This window comes from Vollenhovia emeryi, unplaced genomic scaffold, assembly GCF_000949405.1.
Source record: "Vollenhovia emeryi isolate VEMERY1.0 unplaced genomic scaffold, V.emery_V1.0 DF939157.1, whole genome shotgun sequence".
Lineage (NCBI taxonomy): Eukaryota > Metazoa > Arthropoda > Insecta > Hymenoptera > Formicidae > Vollenhovia > Vollenhovia emeryi.
In genome coordinates this window covers 1542644-1566581 of record NW_011967209.1, presented here as the reverse complement: position 1 = coordinate 1566581, position 23938 = coordinate 1542644, and the positions used below count along the sequence as shown (strand labels likewise).

Below are 23938 nucleotides of genomic sequence, written 5' to 3'. Positions count from 1 at the left end.
TTCCCTCTCACAACACTATCTCCCCGGTTTTACGCGATAAGAACGCGTCACCGGTGGCGCGAACGAGAACGGATAAAACGTTCGGCGGAGTCTCGTCGCGGTGGTCTCCTATCATACAAGTTCGACGTCGCGGCACGTTCGGAGAATACATCGGTTATAATTATTATATACATTTGCTGCACGCGAAAATAATTATTATTACGCCTCACTGGTTTGCTTTATATCGGAACATTGTATGCAAATGTTGAAGTTGAACATAAACGCGTCACTTGTATTATTCAAGTTACGGTGCAACCCCGTATGCTTTGTTCGAGTTTTTTGATGAACGTAAATTGATAGGTGAGCTTCTGTGATCGGGGATTTTTATTGTTACACTTTACGAGATCGTATTAATTGAAATATATCTATCGAAAACAAAAGACAGATATTCGGAACACATATTCGACGCATCGATTTAAACAAGAAATGGATAAAGTAAGAAAAGTTACGTTATTCGAGGAACAATGACGAGGAACGTATTTGTCACATCTTATGAAAAACATGAATCTCTACCGCGTACGTACCTTAATTAAAATGACAACAAATTGAAAACGAGCTCGTTTCGATGGAATAGCTTTTACGCAATCAAAATTTTGTCGGAGAATACATAAAATATTTATCGTGCCATAACTTACTCTTTCATAATTGAACATCAGATTTTTCAAATCACGTTTGCACTTCTATGACACGAGACGCGACCAAATCTGGCTGGATTTGTATCCAAGTTTAATATCGCTTTAATCGAAGTATACGGAAAAATGTCGAAAGCAAGTTCTTGACCAACAGTTCCGAAAGACATTGAACGACGAGCGGTCACTTGAAACCGATGTATACACGGGCCGTGTTGTCAATCGCGGTGGGTCACACTTCGAGCTCGATCACTAAACGGGATCGCGAAATCGGGAATCACGGTGATACGATGGTGGTGATACGACAAGACAGACACACACACACACACACACGCGCGTACATACACACGCGCACACACACAGGCACCAACCACCTATCGTCCTCGTGTTCTGTGTGTATGTGGCGTGTCCATTAGGTTCACGGAGAGAAGGGGGAAAAAGACAGTGCGTTTTGATGGTGGGACCAATGTCGGCGGCCCTCAGGAGGAGGAATGGTCTTGGGAGGCCGATCGACAGGGTAGCCAAGACAGCGCGACCAAAGACTCCGGGATAGACACTTCTAGCACCTTCACGAGCAGTGAAGACAGCAACAGGGGCGATCTGCCCAAGGTACGGGGCCAGGTTACGAGCGAGTAACGTCAACCGGCTCGAAAAAAAAACAAACAAGCAAAAAAAAGAAAATAAAAACGCTAGAGAACGCTTCTCTCGAGTTGTAGCGAGTTGTAGATCGGAGTCGATCGGTGATGTAGAAGGCGGAGTCCCACACACGCGCGAGGATAGACCAAGAGTTTTAGGAACAGTTTCGCCGGTGGATCGAGTAAAAGGGGTTTTTTTTTCCAACAGCGCTTTTTCTTGCGCGATCGCGACCGATCGGGAACGTAGATAAAAAAAAAACTCGGTACTTCATCTTCGGCAATGATCACTCTCTTCCGCGCGCGATCTACTCCAAGCGCCAATCGCGGCGGATCCAAAGTGGAATACGTCGTCCAAAGTGGAATTACGGTTGTTTTCTTTCTCGCTCCTAGCTTCGATAGCGTAGCGAAGAGGTGCATTGAAGAGGTGGCTTGCTAATTGATGTAATTAGCGTGCAGCACTTGTAATTAGTTACTTTCGGATCACAATGTGTACCGTGTGCCAGGAGAGCCGAAGTTTCAGGGAGTGGAGAATTGCGCAGTTGATCGCGCTGAGACCACTGATACCGATCGATGTGCGAACTGAGAGATATATAAATATAAATATATATTTATTTATTTATTTATTACACACGCCGTAATTACGAAATTATGCTTGAACGTTTGATTCTTTTTTTTTCCCTTCTATCTATGCTGACAGGAGAGAGAACCTCTTTTGCTCGATTAACCCTAAACTTCGTGCTTAAAGGCTTGTGTGCTTGTGTTCGTTTTTATATCGAGGTTCGTTTGTATGATTTATGTCGGCTTTTTTTGTACAACTTACAGCGTTGATATAAAATTCAAGCTTATTTGGATTCCCGGCACTGAAATTACGGACTATCGTTCACTTTTGTCTCTTTACTCAGATTAGCGACAGTGCTAACGTTATCGATTATCATTTGTATGACAAACACTGATGGGATTAGTAAAGAAAAAAAAAAGGGAAATTTATTTTATTAATTGCCGTCCACGATACTCCGTGAATTCAGAAATTTTCAGCAGAAAATTGTCTTCTGTACAATTCTCTTGCGTCAGGCTTCTTTCGACTCCAATCCATCGTGCCTCTTTTGCCTAAAATCTGCCGTAATTTTCCTCGAGTTTCGCAATGACATAGATTCAATAGCGACGAAGAAGATTTATGTAGTTTTAAATAATGAATATAATTTCTGATATTCATTTCTCTTTTACGCCACTTCCAAGTTAAAGCACGGCCGCCCAATTAAATTTTCGGAAGTTACATCATATAATGTAAAACGTACAAGAAGTTGCAGGTAATTGATTCAATATTCGGCGTGTAAACTCCTCTGGAAATATCTTTAGAGGGAGAAAATGGCGTTGGTTATTACACAAAATCCTTCTTGCTATTTTCATTCGCCAGTTTAATATAAATGGATGTGTGTGTGTGTTTGATTGCTATTTTGTGAAAATAGAACATATTCTGTATAAACGAATCAATAGACTCGGCGAATAACAAAAGTGGATAATCACGATTTGATTATAGATTATTATATACTTCTTTCTATTACGAAAAGATATAGGATAATTCCACTGATTTCTAACCATAAAACAAAGTTATATTATATAATCGATTACGAATACTTCAATAGGAATGGAGATTTGATATCTATTTAGTCGAAGCCAGCAAAAATGTATAACGTTGATTGATACTTTAAATCCTCCTGACGATATAGCGATATAAAATTTAGTTTCTTCACAATTATGGGCAAATAAAGATCTATAACATTTTTAAAGTGAATTATTCGCGAGAACGTTAAGAAAATTATACAAGTACTAGATATGCTAATTAATGATACATTATCCGGAAAATAGATTTCACGAGGGCGATTTCGGCTGCCGATTTGAGCATTTTCGCAAGGTTTACATTCAAATGGGCAAAATATTGCGTGCACGGCTCATCGTTCGATATACGAAGGAGTTAGGCTGCGGGGGTCGCGGTCCAATTATACGAAGCAAATAACTAAGATTAAATTCCCCGGGTAAACGGTCGGCAATCGGGTAATTTATCTGGCAACGACTTACGTATCTCTTGAAGCAACTCGATCGGGATCAATCTTTTTCACTTCTGTTTTCCAAACAAGTCACGTAAGTCGAGGCTTGCTTCTATTTTCTCGGGGGGTAAAAGTGGAAACTGATTGCGATGCATGAAGGCAAAAACGAGGAAACTAAACACCGTCGAGCGCGATTGATTTCTACCGACTTCGTCGAACAAATCGAAGGAGAAAGGTACGGAACTGGGCGATGTGGGAATTAATTCGCACGATTGCGTCCGATCGATGATCGTGTCGCGTCCCGGCAGGCGCAGCTCTTATCCGATAAAAGTGCATCGCGCTGTTACCCCTTTGTCAACTGTGTATTTTAGTAATTTAAAGAATTTTACGTGATTTTTGCGCGAGGCGAACCACTGGTCCAAAACGATCCAATTAACGGACTGCCGAAGCTGCGAGTTCTCGAAAGAAAAGTGTATCTGTTTCATAATTAATCAAATTGGATCGTGGCCAAAGGGTATCGCAACTGACGAGGCTTGACGACCTCGTTAGTTGTCGTCGATCAGTTCTGAGCAAAGGATTTTTTTAATATCTCTTCAATTGTTACGTTTTCCGAGCGGTTAGTTGTACAAATGAAAGAGGTTCATATCATTCTTTAATCGCGAGTATCTTAATTGCCGTCTGGCATTCAATCCTGCCAGCTCGGCGATTCGATTATATCTGACAGGAAATTCGGACTTTCAACTTGCGTTACAACGCGATTAAAAGCATCGTTATTATAACAACTGAAATTACTTGAAACATTTTACTGGCGTAAAAGTAGAAATGGATCATAAAAACACGCAGTTGAATCCACAGAAATCTGTGGACTTTTGAGAATACATGACCGATTGTGTAGACTGAGCTGTGTAATTTTGCAGCAATGTCCAAGCAGGATTAGTGCTGTCATTAAATCCACTACGGTGAAAAGACACGAATAGTAATAATTTTACGGATAGAAATTGGGACTGAAATTCTGTCCTTCTATGAATCGCGCATTAGATGTTGACAAGTTCAACATACGACAGGACTGAAATCAAAAAGAGGCGACCCCTCTCCCTAAAGTAGATCCACCTGGTGAATCGTGTCGTTCTCAGATAGAGATACATCACGCTCAGGATTTGTACGCAATATTACGCATATTGACCCACGCAGTGTAATATTTGCATGCTTGCAGTACGTGCATGTTTTTCTTACTGAAATTATCGAAAGCCTTCGGATGTCGAAAATTTGACAGGTGCGGGATGCATGCGGTACAGAATGCCTTACGTATTGTAATATTTGCTAGTCACTGCATGCAGCGCATGAAGCACCACTGTTCGCTTTTGTACGTATTACAACTGCGCTCGTTGCTTGTTGCTCTGTAAATTTTCTAGATCGTTGAAAACCATTGAAGACAGCCTTTTTGCGAGGATACCGAAAGACGTCGTGAAAGACGAACATTTTGTTTCAATTAACGTTGTCCCTATTTTCTAATTAATTATGCCATCCTTGGCTCTTTTTGTATCGGTACACTTTGTCTATCCGTATCCTTTCAAATCTTACGCTAATTTAAAAACTACATTTTTACTCAAGTACTCCGCGCGAAGAGAAATGTATTGCTGCAACATGCAAGGCATTTCTCAGTAGTATTTGTAAACTGATGTGTGTTGCGATTGTTTTCTATTAGTTTTGTTCCAATTGACAAATATAAACAATGGAAATACGTCAGAATACTGGAAACCGACAAAATTATACGAATTTCACATAAACGAGTCTCTAGAACGACTTGTGACTAATTTACCTTCACAACAAATCAACTGTACATTTTACAATAAAGTCATATTAGCTTTTAACTTAATGTCGTGTATCATAAAATGTCTCTTAGCTCTTCTCTATTATTCAATCAACCTGTGTAAGCGTATTTCGATTCAGAATTCGGACGTACGTTCCGCATTGTTAACGGTTTATAAAGGCATGTGATCACCCATCATCAGTAAAAGAAATACTATCCGCGCTCCGTAGCATCCATTAACCTGGCAAGTGAGCGAGGACGGTCAGAAGATTATCGGCCACATGGTTTTGCGAAAAACGGCCGGCTCCGGAAGCTCTAGTAGTATACTCGGACTAAAAGTTGTCGGTGGCAAGCTATTGGAAGATGGTTCCATGGGCGCACTGATCGAGAAGGTGAAAGAGGGTAGCACGGCGGACATAGAAGGTGATTTTAGACCTGGTAAGAAGATTACAAAGTTTGGACCAAGCAATTCGAAGAATTTTCGAATTGTCCAAGTCGTGAGCGCCTAATTACGGCAAACGCAAAGTATGAAATTGAACGCGATGATAAACGTTTTACGAGATACACTTTATGTTATAAAATCTTTTTATCGCTATATGCTTTAGAAAGCTCGTAGTCGGAAATTAACCATTGGTTCTCAATCAATCAATATTATTGATTGTTATCGCATTAAGTCAATAAAATTACAAGAAAACTTGCAAAGGCTTATTTTATTCGATGAGAATCAGGGAAGTTAAATTATATGCCGTCAGTTATATATTTGATAACGATGGGTGTAGCAGCGTTCCTAATCGAGTGTATTAATGAAAAATCCGTGCCTCGATTGTTTCACGAACATTTCGACGTGATAATCCGTGCCTTCAGCTTTAACGCCTTGAAAGCGCACGGCTTGTCGACAAAGCTCGTAACAATCGCGAGCAACCGTCCCCGTTCCCACGACCGTTCATAAGAACGAATCGGACGACGTTCGACGATCTCCTGCGGCTGTTTCAGGTGACGAGGTGATCTCGTGGAGTGGGAGGTCCCTTCGAGGCAAGAGCTTCCGGGAGGTTTCCGACATCATCGCCGAGTCGAGGCTGGAGCCGCAGATCGAGCTGGTAGTTGAGAGAAAGTTGTCGTCGACGACGACGGGCATGGCGCCTGCAGGACCGGGCCCATCGACGCCCATGGCGTCCAGGAGAATCGTCGCCCAGAGCCAGTGGAGACAGAAACACGAGACCATCTCCGGGCCTCCGACGCCGCATCACAAAGGTGACTATGCACTGAGCACGTTCCGTTTCCGGCCGTCTTCCTACTTGATCTCGCTTCTGTGTATCACAAATGTCGTGATCTAGATTATCTTATCACTGACTCGTTCCGTTCAAACTCGGAATATATCTTTTTTTGTACAACTCTAAATATACTTACCATCGATTTGATACAACATGGTAGTCGTGCATGGGCTTATAGTGCCGTTATCTTACAATTGATAAATATCATGGACGCTACAAGAAGTAAATCTTATATATTGATGAAAAGGGATGTGAAATAGACCATTTTAGGTAGACCTTCTTCTTTCATTCTTCTCAGGATGTCAGTTTGGGTGTAGCACCGAAGAGTTAGAGAAGAGTGCGTTAGGAAGATGCGTTGCCTTTCAAGCTGAATGCGACTATTAGAGAATCGTATAAAGCGCATAAAAGTTTTTCCTTTAGTTGAAGAAAAATTAACGTAGCTTATTTTATTTGATCCGTAAATCTTTTTGGGTGAGATATAGAAAAGGTGAACGATGTAAGAGAAGCAGCACAAGTTTCAAGCGTAATCGGAAAAAAAAAGTAGCACGCGTAATGTCCGTAATACTTGACTAATTTTTAAAGACGGAAGAGCTGGACATTTATTATTCCGACTGATGAAATATTTATCGATGCCACTTAAATCCCATTAAACGTAAAACGGCGTATTGCGCTTCTCGTTACTATTACTGCGTCACTCACGCATAAGTATACGTATTAAACGTACCAGAAGCAACGCTATTGCCGTCGACTACATAGTCTTTTCGCATTTCAGGTCTTAAGAAATGTTTACTATGGGGTAGGCCTCAGACAGCTTTCTTTAAACCATTTTCGATTGATCGGTGTTTCTTGCCTGCACCATTAGCCCTTTATCTCCGTTATCGACGGCCGTTTCGTGAGATTTCTCAAATCTCAACAAACGGGGCCGGAACCGTGATTTCGATGCCACGGCAAGTCGTACGGCGGAGCAACGAAAGTTGATTTACCGTTTATTCTGCCTTGAGTATATTACCGTCGATGTTTAACGTAGATGTAGATCGTAGTGCCAATGCACCCCTCCTCCTCCCACTGCTAAAAGAGCACAGTTATATAGATATAGTCTTATGGGAGCAACAACTATATTACATGTATATACAGGATATAAAGATGCCGATATATATTTATATAAATCCCTCACACATTGTGCTTCCTCTCTACTTATAACAAATCACGAGTATCTCGTGTAACCCTTATTATGGATAAGTGTAATTTGCTATTTTCGCCACTATCTATTATCTGTACTATATATCGATCTAATATTATTATCGTAAAATCACTCCCCCCCGCCCCGTTCCTTTCGTGGCTCGTTGTCACGGATTTCCGTGATTGTGAGAACCCGTGCATGCGGACTCCACTTCTTCGAAAGACGTGGGTGCTTCCCGAACTGTTCAGAAATAGTTTATCGATTTTGCAACATCCCCGGGGGTTCGATGACGCTGTGAGATAGAACTTGGTTTTCGCATCTATAATTTCGCAACACTCAAGTACCCGATCGACGCAGAGATCTCTCCAACAGACGTTCCCTGATTTTCCGAACGCTACTTTGGACATCTCGAACATTTTCAGTCTTTCTGTCGTTTGAGCATTCATTTAACGTACAAGACGTGAATATTAACATATTCGCTGCCGATCATCATGAGCGGCAATGAATGTGCTAGCGCGATGAAAGCATGAAAGTTCGTCCATTCACTGGATCAACCGAATATATCTTCTTCTTCTACTACTTCTTCATTTACCGTCGTCTTTCACTTCTACTCGTTATTTTGCTCTCGATGAAACTCGCGTACCCTTTCTCGTGAATCGCTGCAAGATCGCAGATACGAAAACAAGTTGTATCCTAGTCGAAGCTGCACGATCACTTGCAGAATTGTACGACGCGAGGCGTGAGAAACCCTCGGTTTTAGTGACGTCGCCGGGCTCGCCGGACCTGCACGCCCAAGGACGCGGTCGACACTCCCGACATCCGACCGGAAATGCGAACGTGGGCGGTAGTATCCAGGTGAAGCTGGGCTTCGATCCCGTGGGACTTCAGCTGATCGTCACGATAATATGCGCCGCGGGGCTCACGCCAAAGAGCAACGGCCAACCCAGAAACCCTTACGCCAAAGTTTTTCTGCTTCCTGACAAAAGGTGAGCGAATTACCCTACGATAATATTTTCGAGCGATTGAAAATTTCGGAAAAATATACGTAAATCTGTAAATGCCTCGATATTTATTTCAACTCGAATACGCCTGAAATATATATATCGTTTGATATATACATATATCAATATTGGTTTTGTTTTCTAATCCCCTGACGACGACTAATCGGTTCGCAGATCATTTTAGTCTAACGTAATTGCGGACTAATCTTCCAGATGTATTTAGAATTGATGTATCTTTTTAACTGTCGCTGTAGCGAAAAGTCGAAACGACGCACGAAGACTGTGGCGAACACGAACGATCCCAGATGGAATCAGACTTTCGTTTATAATGGAGTCAGACGCTCGGAGCTGAGGAAGCGAGCACTAGAGATTACGGTCTGGGACTACGCTAGGTACGAGGCGAACGATTTCCTCGGCGAGGCTGTCCTGGAATTGGCAGTATGTCTCCTGGACGATGAACCAGAATGGCATTCTCTGACCGCTCACGGGGAACACCGGCACGTCAGGTATGAATCGCACTCGCGGATGCTAGTAGTTCCAATGCTAAAAGCGATCAAATAAATACCTCGAATCGATACGAATCCTATGCGGAATGTTTGACAATGTTCTCATGTTATACCTCGCTCTGCATAAAATGACGTAACATTATCTCGCGGGTGTCAGAGGTTTGCATTTAAAAACGAAGAGGAATCTGTTCTTCGTTATTTTACGCCTTTAAAGGAATAAAACTTGAAGTCTCTACACAAAACGATAGTGTCTATCGCTGAGATAATTTTTCACCCTTCAGGCATTACCAAGATTCTGATGACATGATAGAGTGTCATCTTAGTCCGCTGTCGACCGCGTCGAGATTAAGCGACTCCGACACCTCGGAGTGCGACATTACGGATTGCGACGTGTCGAGAGAACAAAGGAGAACGGCTGACGGCGCCAGCATAAGCAGTATCGGCAGTTCCTCTAGGTAAGGCCGTTCTCTTAAAATTTTCGTAGTATATATAAGTCTTCTGTTTTAATGAAAGCGAGTATATTGAAGTTGCCGGAAAAAAAAAGTCGCCTAGCTCAACTAGCTTAGGATATCTGCGTTGTACATCGCGTAAGTCCGTCACACGCAAATCGAAACGTTTGTGCGAGGTATCGAATTGATACTATTATTGAGAACTAAATGCAGCAGTTACCCAAATGCGTTACAATCGGCGTACTTGATCGGTAGGAATTGCATTAGTAATCTGGCAGAGTTACCGCCTCCCGACTTAAGATCTAGTTTTGAGATCTCGTAACTATTATCGTTATGGTTACGCAATAGTCATTCTCGTGTTCCCTGTATCGCGGTCTTTATTAGGAAACGTTATTTCGGCGTACGGGGTATTTTCCCGCAAGAATTCCTCCCGTCAGAATATTTCCGTTAAAATCAGACGTTTGATTCAATCTACGCGATTAGGGGGAACTTTATACATGGCTTGAGATGAATGTACGATAAAGGAGTTTTCATTTCTTTTCTTTACTGCACTGTTTTAGCGTCTCTTTATCGATTGTTTGCCGTAAAACTATCGTGGAGTCGTTGCTTTTTTTTTAAATAATTTGAAAATATTTTGCGTGAAGAGTTTTGGAAGCGGCAACCGGTAACGAGAGATCTGATTTTTCTTCTTTCTTATACGACTAAAACGTAAGCCAAGCGCAGTGGGAAAATAGAGACAAGTACGAGCACATAAAATAAATGATTGCGAACGGAAATTTAAGAAAAAAGAAGACAAGACTCGAACGGGAGGGGTCAATCGAAAGAAAGAGAGAGGGTAAGAGCCAAGTTATAAAACTGGGCAACAAGCCAATTGACATAGCAGTTGGCTCACGACCGTTGCTAGCTCCGGAAGTCAGTCTTAAACTCGTATCCATATTAATATTCTAACGATGATGTCCGATCGTTATTTCGGAGTATAAAGTGATTTTTGTGTACAAGTTTTCGAGTTTCCACTTACATGCAAACGGAAGAAAGTGCACGTGACTAAAGAAGATAACAGTCTAAAGTGTTTGTCATCCGTGATAATGAATCTATTCAAAATCGCACGAAATCGCTGCCGCGTTAATTGATCTCAGAGATAAAAGTTAAATGCAACTGCACCTGCGATAAATTACTCATTGTCAGTTATGAAAACGTGAAACCGGTGAAACTTTCGTAATGCAAACGTTCAATTATTAATGATTGAGCGACAACACAATTTACGTGATATACGCACGACGTTTATAATCCCCGATATATTTGATAAGTAGACCTCACGAAATTGTCCCAACGACGCGTCTTGCTCTCGCTCTAAAAGGTAGCTCGTCCATAAATTTTTTTTCATACACGATACACGTGGCAAATCGAATCAATGTAGTGGATTCAATGAACACGTAGGCTATCTTGGATAGGCTTGGCAGGTAGAGTGGCAGAGATGGGGGATAAGCCGAGATACTATCCGGCATCGCTCTGCGCTTCTTTTACACCGCTTCGATCTGCAAAGCGGGCGCTTCTATCCCTAAGCGCGCATTAGCCTGTAAAAGCTTTCTCCGAATAATTGAAACATTCCGGTTCTGCTCTGAGAGCGGCGGACATCCTGCACATATTTAAACAACCTTCAATATCGTTTAATGAGATTATTCGAAAGGGTTTCGCCAGCTACATTAACATATCCATCGTCGTGAAACTAAGCCGGCGGCACTAACGCAATGGACCGTGTGTGCGTTTTGATAAAATATTTCTGTTATAATTCTACGCGAGCGTATATACACACTATTGCATTAGATAATGAAGTACGGATACTTTTTCTGATCCACCGCGGATACGGGAACTACAAAGAACAAAAATTTACACTCACATTGTCTTGCAAGTTCCATTTCTCCTCGCGTTTACACGATACCACATTTAACCATAAAATATAAAAAAATATTACGCGTTTACGTACAGAGATTTATAGTCGGACACACATTCTTTGCAGTTGAAATTGAGGCGCATAAATGCGGATAAAGTGTTTTACATTGAAATGTTATGATCTGTATGGAGAAATAAGAAACATTAGACAATGACGCCGCGGCCGCGGCCGCGCCACCGCCCATTGATTTTGATTTTAATCGTGTGCTTTGTGATTTATTTTTTAGGTTTCATAATATGCCGTCAAATTATAAGCGGTACGGCCATTACAATTTATATCTTCTCCTCTCTCACGAATCACGCAGTCACACCGTCTTGCATCCTCACCGCTAGGTTCTGATGTATTGCGCGTAGATCAGTCAAGTTAGTCTTGCCGACGGATCATCTCAAGCCGGAGATGCGATAGGGACGAGACAATGGGACGCGTACTGACGTGATCACGTAGCTAATTTAATTTAAGAACGGACAGCAAAGGCGCGAGAAACCTTCATTTGACGAGGATATTACTTACAAGGGGGGGATGGGAGGGAGAGAAGGTCCTTTCTTTCTTTTTTTTTCCCCGACGAAAAGGAAGAAACGACTGTGATACGGGGTGTGTTATCGATGACACGGGGAAACATCGGCAATCAGACGCAAATCTCTAATGCCCTTTTCCACGCGCGATGTCGTACACGCGAGTCGGTGGATATTGCAATGCACGACGTTTCGGTGTTAACAAAATTGTCGGGACAATGTCTGTCCTTTGTCTTCGTTTTTTTCTTTCAAGGCGCGGAAACGCAGTGAAATGAACAGCGGGATGTCGGGTGCGAATATTTAGCGAATAGCCATCCATTTAGACGTCATGCTGTCATTGCTTCTCGCATATATGCATATTATATTAGATGCGACAAGACATGGCTTCTAGAGTGCTTAGTGCATTGCAGTGCATCGGCCGGGGTGGATTGAGTTTCGCGAAGCTTAGATTGCAATTCGCCCGGTTTTACCGGTTTGACTGTCTTGCCCGTCGGCACGTTGCTTTCCGTTGCCAAAAATGATGACAGTTATTCCGGATTTTTGTATCCTTACACGTCTCAGCACGGTCGTCCTCTTCCGATGTGTAATACTTACGCAGTACTTGGCACTCATCGAACGCACTTACACGGCATATTCTTAATTTATGACGAGTCACTGTCTTTTTTGTCGCGCGTACTCACATTTTTGGCAACGAATGGAGCCTCGCGCGATCGAGAACACCAAAGAGAACGCTCGACTGCATTGCCGAGTAACTTGGAGCTGCTTCGCGCCAAATTAGAAGATATGCATTCGCAGTTTGCGATCTGAAGAGTCGAATTGAGCTCACGCTTGTATCTTGTGCGCCAAAAACGATGAAAATTCAGAGGGTAGCGTTAACGAGCGAGAGGACTTTGCCGGATCTTGTTCTTATCTCAACGTCTTGACTCCGTCCTCTCGGTGCTGTGTAGCTCATTCTCATTCCCAGCATTTCAACATCTTTTCTGCTTCCCCACCATCCTGGCCGCATGCATTTTAGCGCGAGATCACAGCACTCGCCTCATTTAACTTGTAAGGCACGCAGCATTCACTGATTGATAAAAAAAAATGAACGCATGCTGGAGCAGCCACTATTCTAGCCCGCCGCCGGAGAGGGAACTCTGCATCGATGGCGAACATCGGAGTCGAAGGGACATGTCGCCTCAGGGGCGCAAAAGGGCAGCCCTAATGATTTCTCGTGACCAACCTGCTTCTATCTCGAGTTATCAGACATATCGTAAGGTAAATGTTTGGCAACGTTTGGCTATAAGTTTAATTTGAGTATTGATCGCACACATGCTAAAATCGAGTATTTACGAGTTACAACAGAGAAAGAGAGGGAGAACGAGAAGAGTGTGTGTGCGTGTGTGTGTGTCGCGTGCGCACAGGTGTGTGTTTGAGCTTGGATCGAAATTTTTAACTAAGGAAAAAATAGCTCGCAGAAGTTAATTAATGATTACGCAAATAAAAAAAAGATAGATACTCTGCTGTGCACGAGACATCGCTGCACATAAATGTCGTTAAATAAACAACATTTATCGAGGTGCATCCTTGTACATTAAATATGTACCGCAGGACGAGATCCATCGGGGAATGATGGGTCACAGGTCGCACAGCGCGGCACCTATGGATTCTCCGAGTGTCAGATACCGCGGAAGATCTCAGAGTCCCACCGGTCATCGTTCCTTGTCTCCACCCGAGCACAGATCCATCCCCTACTCGCATGGATATGTTCACCCGAGGTAAAATATCACGGGGAAAACTCTTTGACATTGTCTCGATTACAAGCTCGAACACAGTGGGCTTACCGTTGCTCTTATTTAGATTCGGTTCGAGATCGGCGACCGCCACACCTACCGGATCGCCGAAGAAACGTCAGCTACCTCAAATCCCAGCAGCTTTGAAGGAAAGAGTCGCGCAAGATTTTGGCGAACCAACGAGATTCATGAGACACCGCAACAGACAGTCTATATACAGGAGCACGGGTATGGGAGGTGAGTTTCAACGTTTTCAATCGAGAATATGTGTTTGTTTGATATTTTTTAATTGAAAACTAAACTAAGAAAGAATGGACACAAATATATTTTAATACAATATCTAATATATTGTATATATAATTTATTCTTTAAATATAATATAAATATATTAATTTATTCCTTTTATATTTAATAAAGTTTTTATTGTTACATCTTAAATAATTAATTAATTCATTTCCAGGCTGGGAAAGGCATTACAGCGGTCTTTCGGACTCGGATCTTCCTTCAATCGGACACGACCCACTAACATTGCCACATAGTCACGCTCATAGATTGCACAGGTCGAGGAGAGGTCACTTGAGTCCCGATAAAGATGTACTCGGCGATCTTGGAGATTCTGACATGGAAAGCATAGCTTCGGTAACGAGCAGTGCCTTTAGTACGCAATCGGAACGACCACGTGGATCGAGAGCCCTAATGTGAGTATAGTTTCATAATTAAATTTCCGTTATTTTGCCATACGGACCACCTCGCGTTGCGGCAATCAATGTGCAAAGCAACGCAGATTCAAGAGAGTACCCCGTTAGAAAAGAGGATCCGAGCATCGAGTGTGCTTGTCATACAGCTTGAACATATATCGTTGCAATATCAGGACCGTTATATGTCTTTTATGTCTGACGATACATTAAGATCAATCTTCTGAGAAATAGCACACTCATCGGCTCAGCCTCTTGAGTCAAGTAAAATCCCTGGATTAAATGGACATTGTCAACTAAATGGATATCCCGTAGCTGCACATTTTCACATCCTGCTTGTGTACGTTTCAAGTCTTCCGATATCCCTCCCGCCTTCTTTACGAAGCGATTAGATTGCACTTCCTATGCACCGTGTCAATGTCCATTTAATTAGTGCCCCATTCTAAGAAAGCAGGGATCAGTGCGTGGCGTTGGTCGAACGGTTAGGTAGTTGTGCCTCGTCGCGTCATAGTAAAGAAGAAATGGCATTGCGAAGTACATCGATCGCCGCGTGTCTCTTCTGAAATGCCGACCCGTTGTTCTCGGCGAGTCGACAGAGTCGAGTTTTGAGATGTTAATGACCGATATGCGTTCGATCGATCGCGAACGCGCGGTTAAATAGAGCAAAAAAGAAGGGAGGAATAAAAAGGGAGCGAAAGAAAGATGATGAAAACCGGAATGGGCTCACCCCTTTGGTTGTGTTCCCGTAAGAGCGCAAAACTCTCTATATGAAAAAACATTGTTTGCAGACCGACAGTTAAAAACGTTTTAATACCCGGTGCCATATCCCCCATACCCCCGCCCCCTAGGCGCAATAGGCGCAGGCACAAATTTAGGATACCCTGCAGCGAATGTCACTGTCCCACCAAGCCCAGAAGCAATAACCCTAGCAAGTGTCCCACCCTATATCCCCTCGTACGGAGCAAGTCCGCAGTGGTACGCTCGTTGTACAAAAAGATGTGTACGCCATTCACGAGATCGCAGACCGTCGACGAGAACATGCTGAGATATTACAGCTCCGAGACCAGCGAGTACAGCGTTTCCGAGGGGTACATACTCAAGCCAGAGAGACTCGTAGCTAGTAGCGCTAAGAATCGTATACCGGCGACATACATCGAGGATTGCCTCCGGGTCGACTTTAACGATCGTTTTGTGGAGAAGTTTCGTTCCAAGTATTCGGCGCCGTATCTCGCGGGAGGATTCGATATGTTGTCGCGTGAACGCGACGATTCCGCGGCAATGAGGACGATGACGACGACGACGGCGACGGCGACGACGACGACGACGACGACGACGAGGACAAGGCGACCGATTGTCTCGAGAGATCCGATCGACCTCCCTGACCATCTCGATATTAGGAGCATAGACGCTAGATTGCATCCGCGTAGGTCTTTTTTGTCCGCTAAGACTAGGAGCTTCGATTACGACGTGATGCACGATACATACGGTGATCGTTTCGGTACTAGGCCAGGGGCCGTCGGTCTGCTATCGCGCCGGGCCAAGAGTTTCGAGTACGAGAGCATTTCGAGCAACATATTCAGCGACGACAGTCTCAGGACGGCCAGAAGAAAGCTCAAGCGGAATCTCTCTCTCAGCGACGCCGGGTACGGTGACAAGATACCGGCGTTGGACGATCAGAGCAAGTCCTACTTCGATTCTAACGGTGACGATAAAGTGCCTACGAGTCTCGCGAGCAAAGAGACAAATTACGATTTTCTGCTCGATCAGGACCACAAGCCGTTTTATGGATACGATTCGGAGCTTAGCTGCGGCGAGACGGAGATTTACGTTCCGAGTTTCGACAAACAGAGCACCGGGACCGACGACTATCAAGCCTCGTACAGTTCCCGTTTAACGGACGACAATGATGATCTCTTTAGCGCTAACGATCCTGCTAATCTTAGGAATATTCTGGACAAGGATGACACTAGCAAGAGAAAATATATGGACGGAAGTTACTTGAATCACGACTCCTCGTATATCAGAGACATATCTTCGGAGACGAGGACCAAGAGTGTAGATAGCGATCCTCGTAATTCGATCGATAACATCTATTGCAGTATCGAGGAGGCTCTTTCGTCCAGTAAAACTTACGATCGCGATATTCTCGCGAGGTCCGCCACGAAGATCCATGACGCCACCAACATGGACGAGTGGATGCCAAAGAACATGAAAGACGTCTTGCGATCCCGCGGAGCAATTAATCGTTCCTATCAAGAGGATGAGTACAAGGATCGCGAGAGTTGGGACGCCGACTACGACGAAGGATTTATAGACCGGGAGAAAGTCGAAGGCTACGAACAGAAGCAGTTTAGTTACCTAGACAAAGGCATTTCTGCCTTAAGGATCGGCAGATCGATGCGCGTAGGCGAGTACTTTCACGACGAGACGAAACGATCTTGCACCGTTCAGGGAAAATGTTACGCACAATCCGACGATGACGACAGGAAGCTTGCGACGAGCGATTACACGAGTTATCGTTCGTCCGACGACTACGAGTATACGCACAGCGCAGGTATCGGTAAGGCGTACGACGATGGATCTATACCGCGAAGACGAAGACGAAGAAGCAGGAGAGGCAGCAAAGAGGGAGGCGCAGGTGACTACGAGCACCTGCGGGCCAGAGACATGTCAGGCACTCAGTTTAGATTATCGGAGAGCAAGAGATTGATGACGCTCCAACGAACGGAGTCCACGCCGACCCTACACTCGGACGAGGAGCTGAGCTCGACCGCGGATCGCGCCAGACGCATGTACCGCCGCAAGCGAAACATCAGCTGTCCAGAGAGCAGAGATCTGCGAATGTACCGCCCGCGAGGAAACGTCGACGAGAGAACGTCGAGTATCGTGCTGGACTCTGACGAGGAGTTCGGCTCGATGGAGACGGTAGTCGGCGCCGATTATTTCCGTCGTACTTCGGGCTACGTGGCGGACGCTAGACCGAGCGACGGCATTAGATCGAGCTTATTTGACGCGGAACAAGATCGTGGTAGCTACTTAGACGCAAGATACGATCACGAGGACCGATATCAGGATCGCAGTTATCCGGTGGCACGCGGGCTAGTTAGGTCAGGGTCGCAGCGTTCGAGTCGTGAGGCGCGACACGCGTCGCGCGCTAGGCGTAAGAGTAGTTGCCCGGAGTGTCGTGAGCTAGCACTGTCCTCCTCGGAGTTAGGTAGGTCGGGATCGTTATCGCGGAAGGGTGACGATTCTCGGCGTTCATCGTTAGAGACGAAGCATAGATATCGTAGGCGGAACAGCAGCTGTCCGGAGGCTAGGGATCTCGAAATGCTCGAGAAGAGGCAGCGTCAGCAGCCGCTCATGCAGCTCCATCAGCAGCAACAGCGGCACCCGAGTCAGCAGTATCAGCAGCAGCAGCAGCAGCAGCAGCACCAGCAGCAGTACCAGCACCAGCAACGGCAACAGCAGCACCAGCAGCACCAGCAAGCGCAGCATCAGCAACCGCAGGGAAGTAGTAAGAGGAACGTAGCGATCAGCGACACCCTCGAGTACTACGAGTACTCGATGGAGAGCGAGAGCCAGTGCAGCGAGAACTGCGGATTTGGCCCGTGCGATCCGCGTAGGCCCCGTAACCGAGCACCCCGCCCTGGTAACGCTAATTCGAGTCTCTTTGATTCCCAAACCGCTACCTCCGACACTGCTAAAAACTACCACCCACGGATCGACGATCATCACCACCAACACCCACAAAACACGAAAACGTCGCCGCTCGCCAATGTCGCCGATGTGGCGTCGACGTTCCTGCCACCGTTGCCGCCGTCGTCCTCGTCGTCCGCCCGACGACGGCCCCGAAAAAAATCCGCTTACGACGTCGACGTCGTCGCCGCCGTCGCCGTTCGTCGCGACGACGACGACGCTCGGAATCGTCGTTCCTCATCTATGCCCGAAAGCAGCGAGTACACCAGCCAGTCGAGCTCGTACGAGAAGACGTCCAGACGCCAGGTCACCGATAACGGGCACGATGAGCACGACAAGAGAAGTCAGTTCACCAGGAGTCTCAGTAACGCCGACGTGCCGCAGGACGAGAAAGGTGAGAGAGACAAAGTTTACACCGACCATAATGTTATTCTTTACAAAGATTGGAATGTTATCTCGACAAATTTCATTTCTCAGTGACAAAATGTACCTTTTACGTCAATCAGTTCTATCATCACGAGTCGTAATCGCACTTCAAACACATTGTTGCACATTTATAATGTCGAAAGCTCATTGAAATTAACTTTTCAGCCTTCAAGTTGATTTCTCCACATTGTCTCACATTTTGCTTTTAATAGACATTTTGTTTGATGACTAGCTTCGAGTTTTTGCTAATACCTATGGATATTCTTTTAAAAAGACACAACGTGTACCGAGCGAAGATCGTACGTGGCAGAAGTGTAACACAAATTTTCGTTAAGATTTTCAGTCGTTGCATTCGAATTCAGCGGTAGTTACTAAACTGCGGATGTATTCATGCGATCCGACAGTTCTCTTTGAGTCTACAAAGTCACGAATATCTTCCTCTGTCCGTCAACAATAGTGAAGATCGAGCACGCATTGTTCTTTACATTTTGTATAACTATTCTATTTTAATATGTGTTACAACATTTATAATCAAAGTTAATATAATTAATAATTAATATAGGTTAATATAGTTACAATAATTAATACTAAGTTAAGTAATATAATTTTAATCGAAGTTATAAACTATTCTATTCCTTTAAGCTCCGTGCTTGCATTCTTTTATTTTTCAAACTGATGTCGAAAAAAGAGTACGATAACGTGCACAGATATGTGTGGACCCAGGTTTTGATTTTTAGTAGAGTTGCTCTTCGCCCTCGGACCGCGCTAGTCTCATTCCAAACGTGTACAAATACATGTCCTTGTTTCGCAGACACGGGTAGTTACAGCGACACCGCGATTGCGTTGAATGTTGAAGACGCAGCGAGGAGAGCCCGCAAGAGCTCGCCCGGAAGTAAAAGCGGAAGCGGCAGCAGTAGCGGAAGCGCGGTGCAGTACCAGGCGGGTCTGGGCAAGAAGAGCAATAGCACCAGCCAATTGTCCGCGACAGGTAACACATTGTCACACTGACCATTTCTAGTTAAGTTTGCGCTTAGTCTCTACGTGTTATACGTAGTCGTGATTTTTCGTAAAGATCGATCGCTCGCGCGGAAGTAACGTCTCCCGGTGCGCGATATTAGAACGTTTGATCGATGTATGACACCATCTTGCGCGACATTAGACAGTTTTTCTATTTTTCCTGACGTTTATATCTTCTCTCTTTAGTGAAAAGGATATCGTTCTCTTCAGAACATCGATATTTCGTAAATTAGGATAGAGTAGTCTAGCATCGTTAGTGTGTAGATTATCACGGTGTGCTCTCGCTACGTACATACAAATGAGGATGATGCAAATACGTCGTCGATACGCACTTTGTTAAACCTTAACGAAGATGAATTCGATAGCTTTGAGCGCGCACGGTAGAAATTTCCGATTACGTCTTACGGTCGAAACACGAATGAAGAATGAGGAACCGCGGATAAAGGGCGAAGCATCGCAACGATGCGTGAACGAGAAAGTATTTGCGAGCGATCTCGATTCTAATGAATCACGAAGCGCAATATTTTTACAGTACAATTGATTACAAACCGGATATAAAATACTTGGACGTAAGTATTTTATAAATGTAAGACGTAAGATTTTTTTTAAAGCGTCCAAGAAATATGCAAATGATACGTCGAGCGCGTCTGTCTGAATAATTTTGCTAATTATTCCTCATCCGTCGTACCTTATTCTTCGTATATTCACGAGTCTTGGTCGCGACCGCGCGAATTGCATTACAACTCGATTGAACGGACAACAGATTGAACGATAACAAGAGCATATCGTAGACAAAGCAAAAAACCCAATAAGCGGGGCAGTATGTACATTCTAATTGTATTCTTGTTTTCTCCGCCATCCCTCCTCATCTCTATCTGCCTCTTCTTCGACATGAACACACTCACACTTTACTTCTACCAACCACCTCTCGACGCTGGGGGACCATTCACGTCATCGATCTGCACCCACCTGCACGATCTCTCATCGCGGCGGCCGATCGTCGCCCCGCGTGCTCGTGCGCTCGTGTTCACGGAACACTCCACACGGATCATCATCATCGATTTGCTGGACCGATCGCCAAAACAAAAAAAAATACTCGTACCGATACTTTTTATTTAAAAAAAAAAAATTACGCATACGCCTGTAAAATCAACTCGATATACTGTCAACACGCTATCACAACTGTTGCTCGTACTACTGGCAACTTGCAACCACGAACGAACGAACGAAACGAAACGAAACGAACAACAAAAACTATATCACATCACGCAAAATCCATAACATACCACGTGCGTCTGTTGGTGGTACATGCGTGGGCGAGGAAGGACGGAAACGGCGGCTGGGTTTCGGGAAGAAGGGGAAGTCGTCCTTTACAGTTCACAGGAGCGAGGAGGTCCTGCCGCCGGAGGATACGGGCGGTGGTAAGAGCGGCCGGCAGCCGAGCTCCGCGAGCAGCGACGGCGAGGGGAGCGGCGACGGGGACAGGTCCGACTTGCTCTCTCTCAGTAGACCTCCTCTCTTTTTCATCTCTCTTTCGCTTTATTTTCCTCATTATTCTTGCATTGACGCGGGAGCGGTCGACAACGGCCGGTCGAAGGGAGATCTTTACGCCCTTACGCGGGGCGGGACGCGTTCACCGAATTGCCTCCACGAATCTCTGTACATCTTGGCGACAGAACGAAAGACTATTATGTCGAACGTGACGATATACGCGTGGTCCATGTCGCGCGTGATAAAGATCGTCCCGCAAGAAAAGCGAGGCATTGATTAGAGGCTTTTACTTAGGTACTTTCTGATCCCAGAAAGTCGTTTAATTGTAAAATTGGATCAAGCCTTCGACGAAATGTGAGTACACGTTGCAGGAGGACTTGCGATAGGAAGAACAAGAGCTACTGTCCGATCCTACCGATGAACGAACACCGTTGTTAACAGCAACAACGAAACACACCACACATCACTCTTTAGAGGCCGTGCTTTAGTCGGAGTCGTGCGAGTCTCTCGTGATTGTTGTCGGAAAATACTCTCTTGCCTAAAGTTGAACCGGCTCGGTACGGCGGATCCGCAAAGGATCCTCGTGCGCGTTTTGCCGTCGAGCATATTTATTTCTCTTTCTTTCGTTATTTTTTTTTTTTAGACAATCGAAGAGAGAAAGTATTTTGCGAATCTGCACGTTTCTACAAATGGTCACGAGGTGATTCCTTTCCTTCTCGTTATTCTAGATCGTAGATGCTATTTCTACGTAGCATTGATACGTTATTTCTAGAGGAACGTTCGCACGAGTTTCCTGGGCTGTAAAATCTAGCCGTGTCGATACGCGTGTCAAATTGTCCGTCTCCTGTTTTGGTATTTTCCTCGGAGATGCAAAGTCTCCGGTCAATCCGATCTCCACTTACTTCGATATGACGCGAATCACGCAGATCAGGAAACTCAAAAATCCTAGTTGCACAAGTATAGTTGTGCTGGCGCCTTTTCGTGACTCTAGAATAGTGTCTCGGCACCGTGTGTCACGTTATAATCGTTCCGTTCCATACAGCTTTTGAATCTAGATCGTCGCGTGGTCAATTTGAATTTCTCGATTGCATCGAGGTAAGTTGGCCACCTGTGTGATACATTATTTTTTTATTATTTCTTAGAAGCCGCTGTTGATACGTGCTTAAGGTGAGAGTGCGCTACTCACACGGCTTTTGACTTTTCGATGTCCTGAATCGTTGCAATGCTTTTACGGAGCATATTTACGTTACGATATACATACATATATATATTTCTGCGATATCACTGATTACGAGTCCATCGCTCAATGTGCCAGATAAATTATTACCGGACAGTCCTTATGTACCGATTTGATAATTATAAATCTTCATTCTGTTCCATATAAACCCAGTGTACAAATTGTAAATGTACAAAATATGTGTATATATATATATAATTGTATATATAATTATCTGCGTACTTAAGGCGTCCGGAAAATATGTTAAATAATCGCATAGTGAATGTAGATATACGTATGCATATTATATATAAGGTGACTTTTCTAGAGAGTTACAATTAATTCAATTTTACATACATATCGTATGTAACAAATATATTAATTATTTCTGATTATGATTAACTTTTGTCTCGGCAGCCTGCATAAATTAATTAGAAAAGGATTAATGAAATATGCCACGCGATAGACAGCCGAAGGTTGATTTATATGTGCTTTCGCGCTCTATTGCTATTCAAACAACTCTTATTGAGCCGTCAATGATATTTCTTGTTCCTATAAATCGATTTTATTTGCATTCAGTAGTTCCAGAGAGAATACTCTGTTATGATTCATGCAAACTCTGTCGTGTTATTGTTATTATTTATGACACGACGAATATCAAAACTTGAAGTTGTTTGTTACATAGGGCACTAAGATTAAATATATTCCTTGTGTTGATGTGAGATGCAAATGCCCGCGCAGTGTTATCTCGTTACATTTCACTCTAAATATCACACCTCAATAAATTCTTACACTCCCTTTTCCTACCTATGTAGAATTTAATTCAAAGTGCTTCTCGAGTTACAAGATCTCATTCCAGCTCTCTGCATTTTTTTATCACTGATCATTCAACTATTTCTGGAAAGCGAGCAGGGAGACATTGAGCCAAAACGAGAGAGCAAAGGAAAGAGAGCGTGAAAGAAATTTGCACGAGAGAGAGAGAGAGAGAGAGAGAGAGAGAGAGAGAGAGAGAGAGAGAGAGAGAGAGAGGGAGAGAGAGAGAAAATTAATCCACAAATATGTTACATGCTAAAGTTGTGTTTGTTGTTTCGTGATTCCATCACATTGCTCATGCGGAGACGTGGTAAATTAATGACCGGCAATTCGGCATTCCCCTTGGATACCTGAGGACGAGGGAGCGATGAGCCGCAGCAGTTACTGGCGCACGCAGTTATTAGTGAAAGACAATAGTTTAGCGGTATTTCTTGTTTGGTTTACAACGCAGAATGCGGCGGGATGATGATGGGCATCGGTGGAACCGCCGGCGCCGTGGCACGCGGTGCCGGCTTAACCAGCCGGAAGCGTAACAGCACACCGAGCAGCATACAACGATCCGAGGAGATCATGCCGGCCTACCAGCGCTTTGACAGCAAACAGGCAGGATCCGCAGCCAGCGATACCGCCGGAAGTCTCAACTCGATCTCTAGTTCCGAAGGAAGCTCGTAAGTAGTGGACTCCACCTGTGGCGACCGATTCTGCAAGCGGAAGCGCGAGATTCCTGATACATACACTCACACTTTCTCTCTCTCTCTCTCTCTCTCTCTCTCTCTCTCTCTCT

General features: G+C 44.3%; 1 protein-coding gene across 2 annotated transcripts in view; it reads left to right on the top strand.

Moving 5' to 3' along the window:
• LOC105564963 (regulating synaptic membrane exocytosis protein 2-like) overlaps positions 1 to 23938 on the top strand; it is a 66141-nt gene that overhangs the window by 32124 nt on the left and 10079 nt on the right. Inside the window, exons 7-20 of one of the 2 annotated variants that reach the window (XM_012017756.1) lie at positions 1085 to 1277; positions 5389 to 5596; positions 6152 to 6409; positions 8331 to 8595; positions 8865 to 9116; positions 9398 to 9571; positions 11743 to 11772; positions 13132 to 13285; positions 13619 to 13785; positions 13868 to 14037; positions 14261 to 14498; positions 15284 to 18585; positions 19429 to 19605; positions 23606 to 23822. In XM_012017756.1, the coding sequence (XP_011873146.1) occupies positions 1085 to 1277; positions 5389 to 5596; positions 6152 to 6409; positions 8331 to 8595; positions 8865 to 9116; positions 9398 to 9571; positions 11743 to 11772; positions 13132 to 13285; positions 13619 to 13785; positions 13868 to 14037; positions 14261 to 14498; positions 15284 to 18585; positions 19429 to 19605; positions 23606 to 23822 (5805 nt within the window). The remainder of the gene's footprint in view (positions 1 to 1084; positions 1278 to 5388; positions 5597 to 6151; positions 6410 to 8330; positions 8596 to 8864; positions 9117 to 9397; positions 9572 to 11742; positions 11773 to 13131; positions 13286 to 13618; positions 13786 to 13867; positions 14038 to 14260; positions 14499 to 15283; positions 18586 to 19428; positions 19606 to 23605; positions 23823 to 23938) is intronic. The other variant, XR_001009163.1, reaches the window with a different exon arrangement.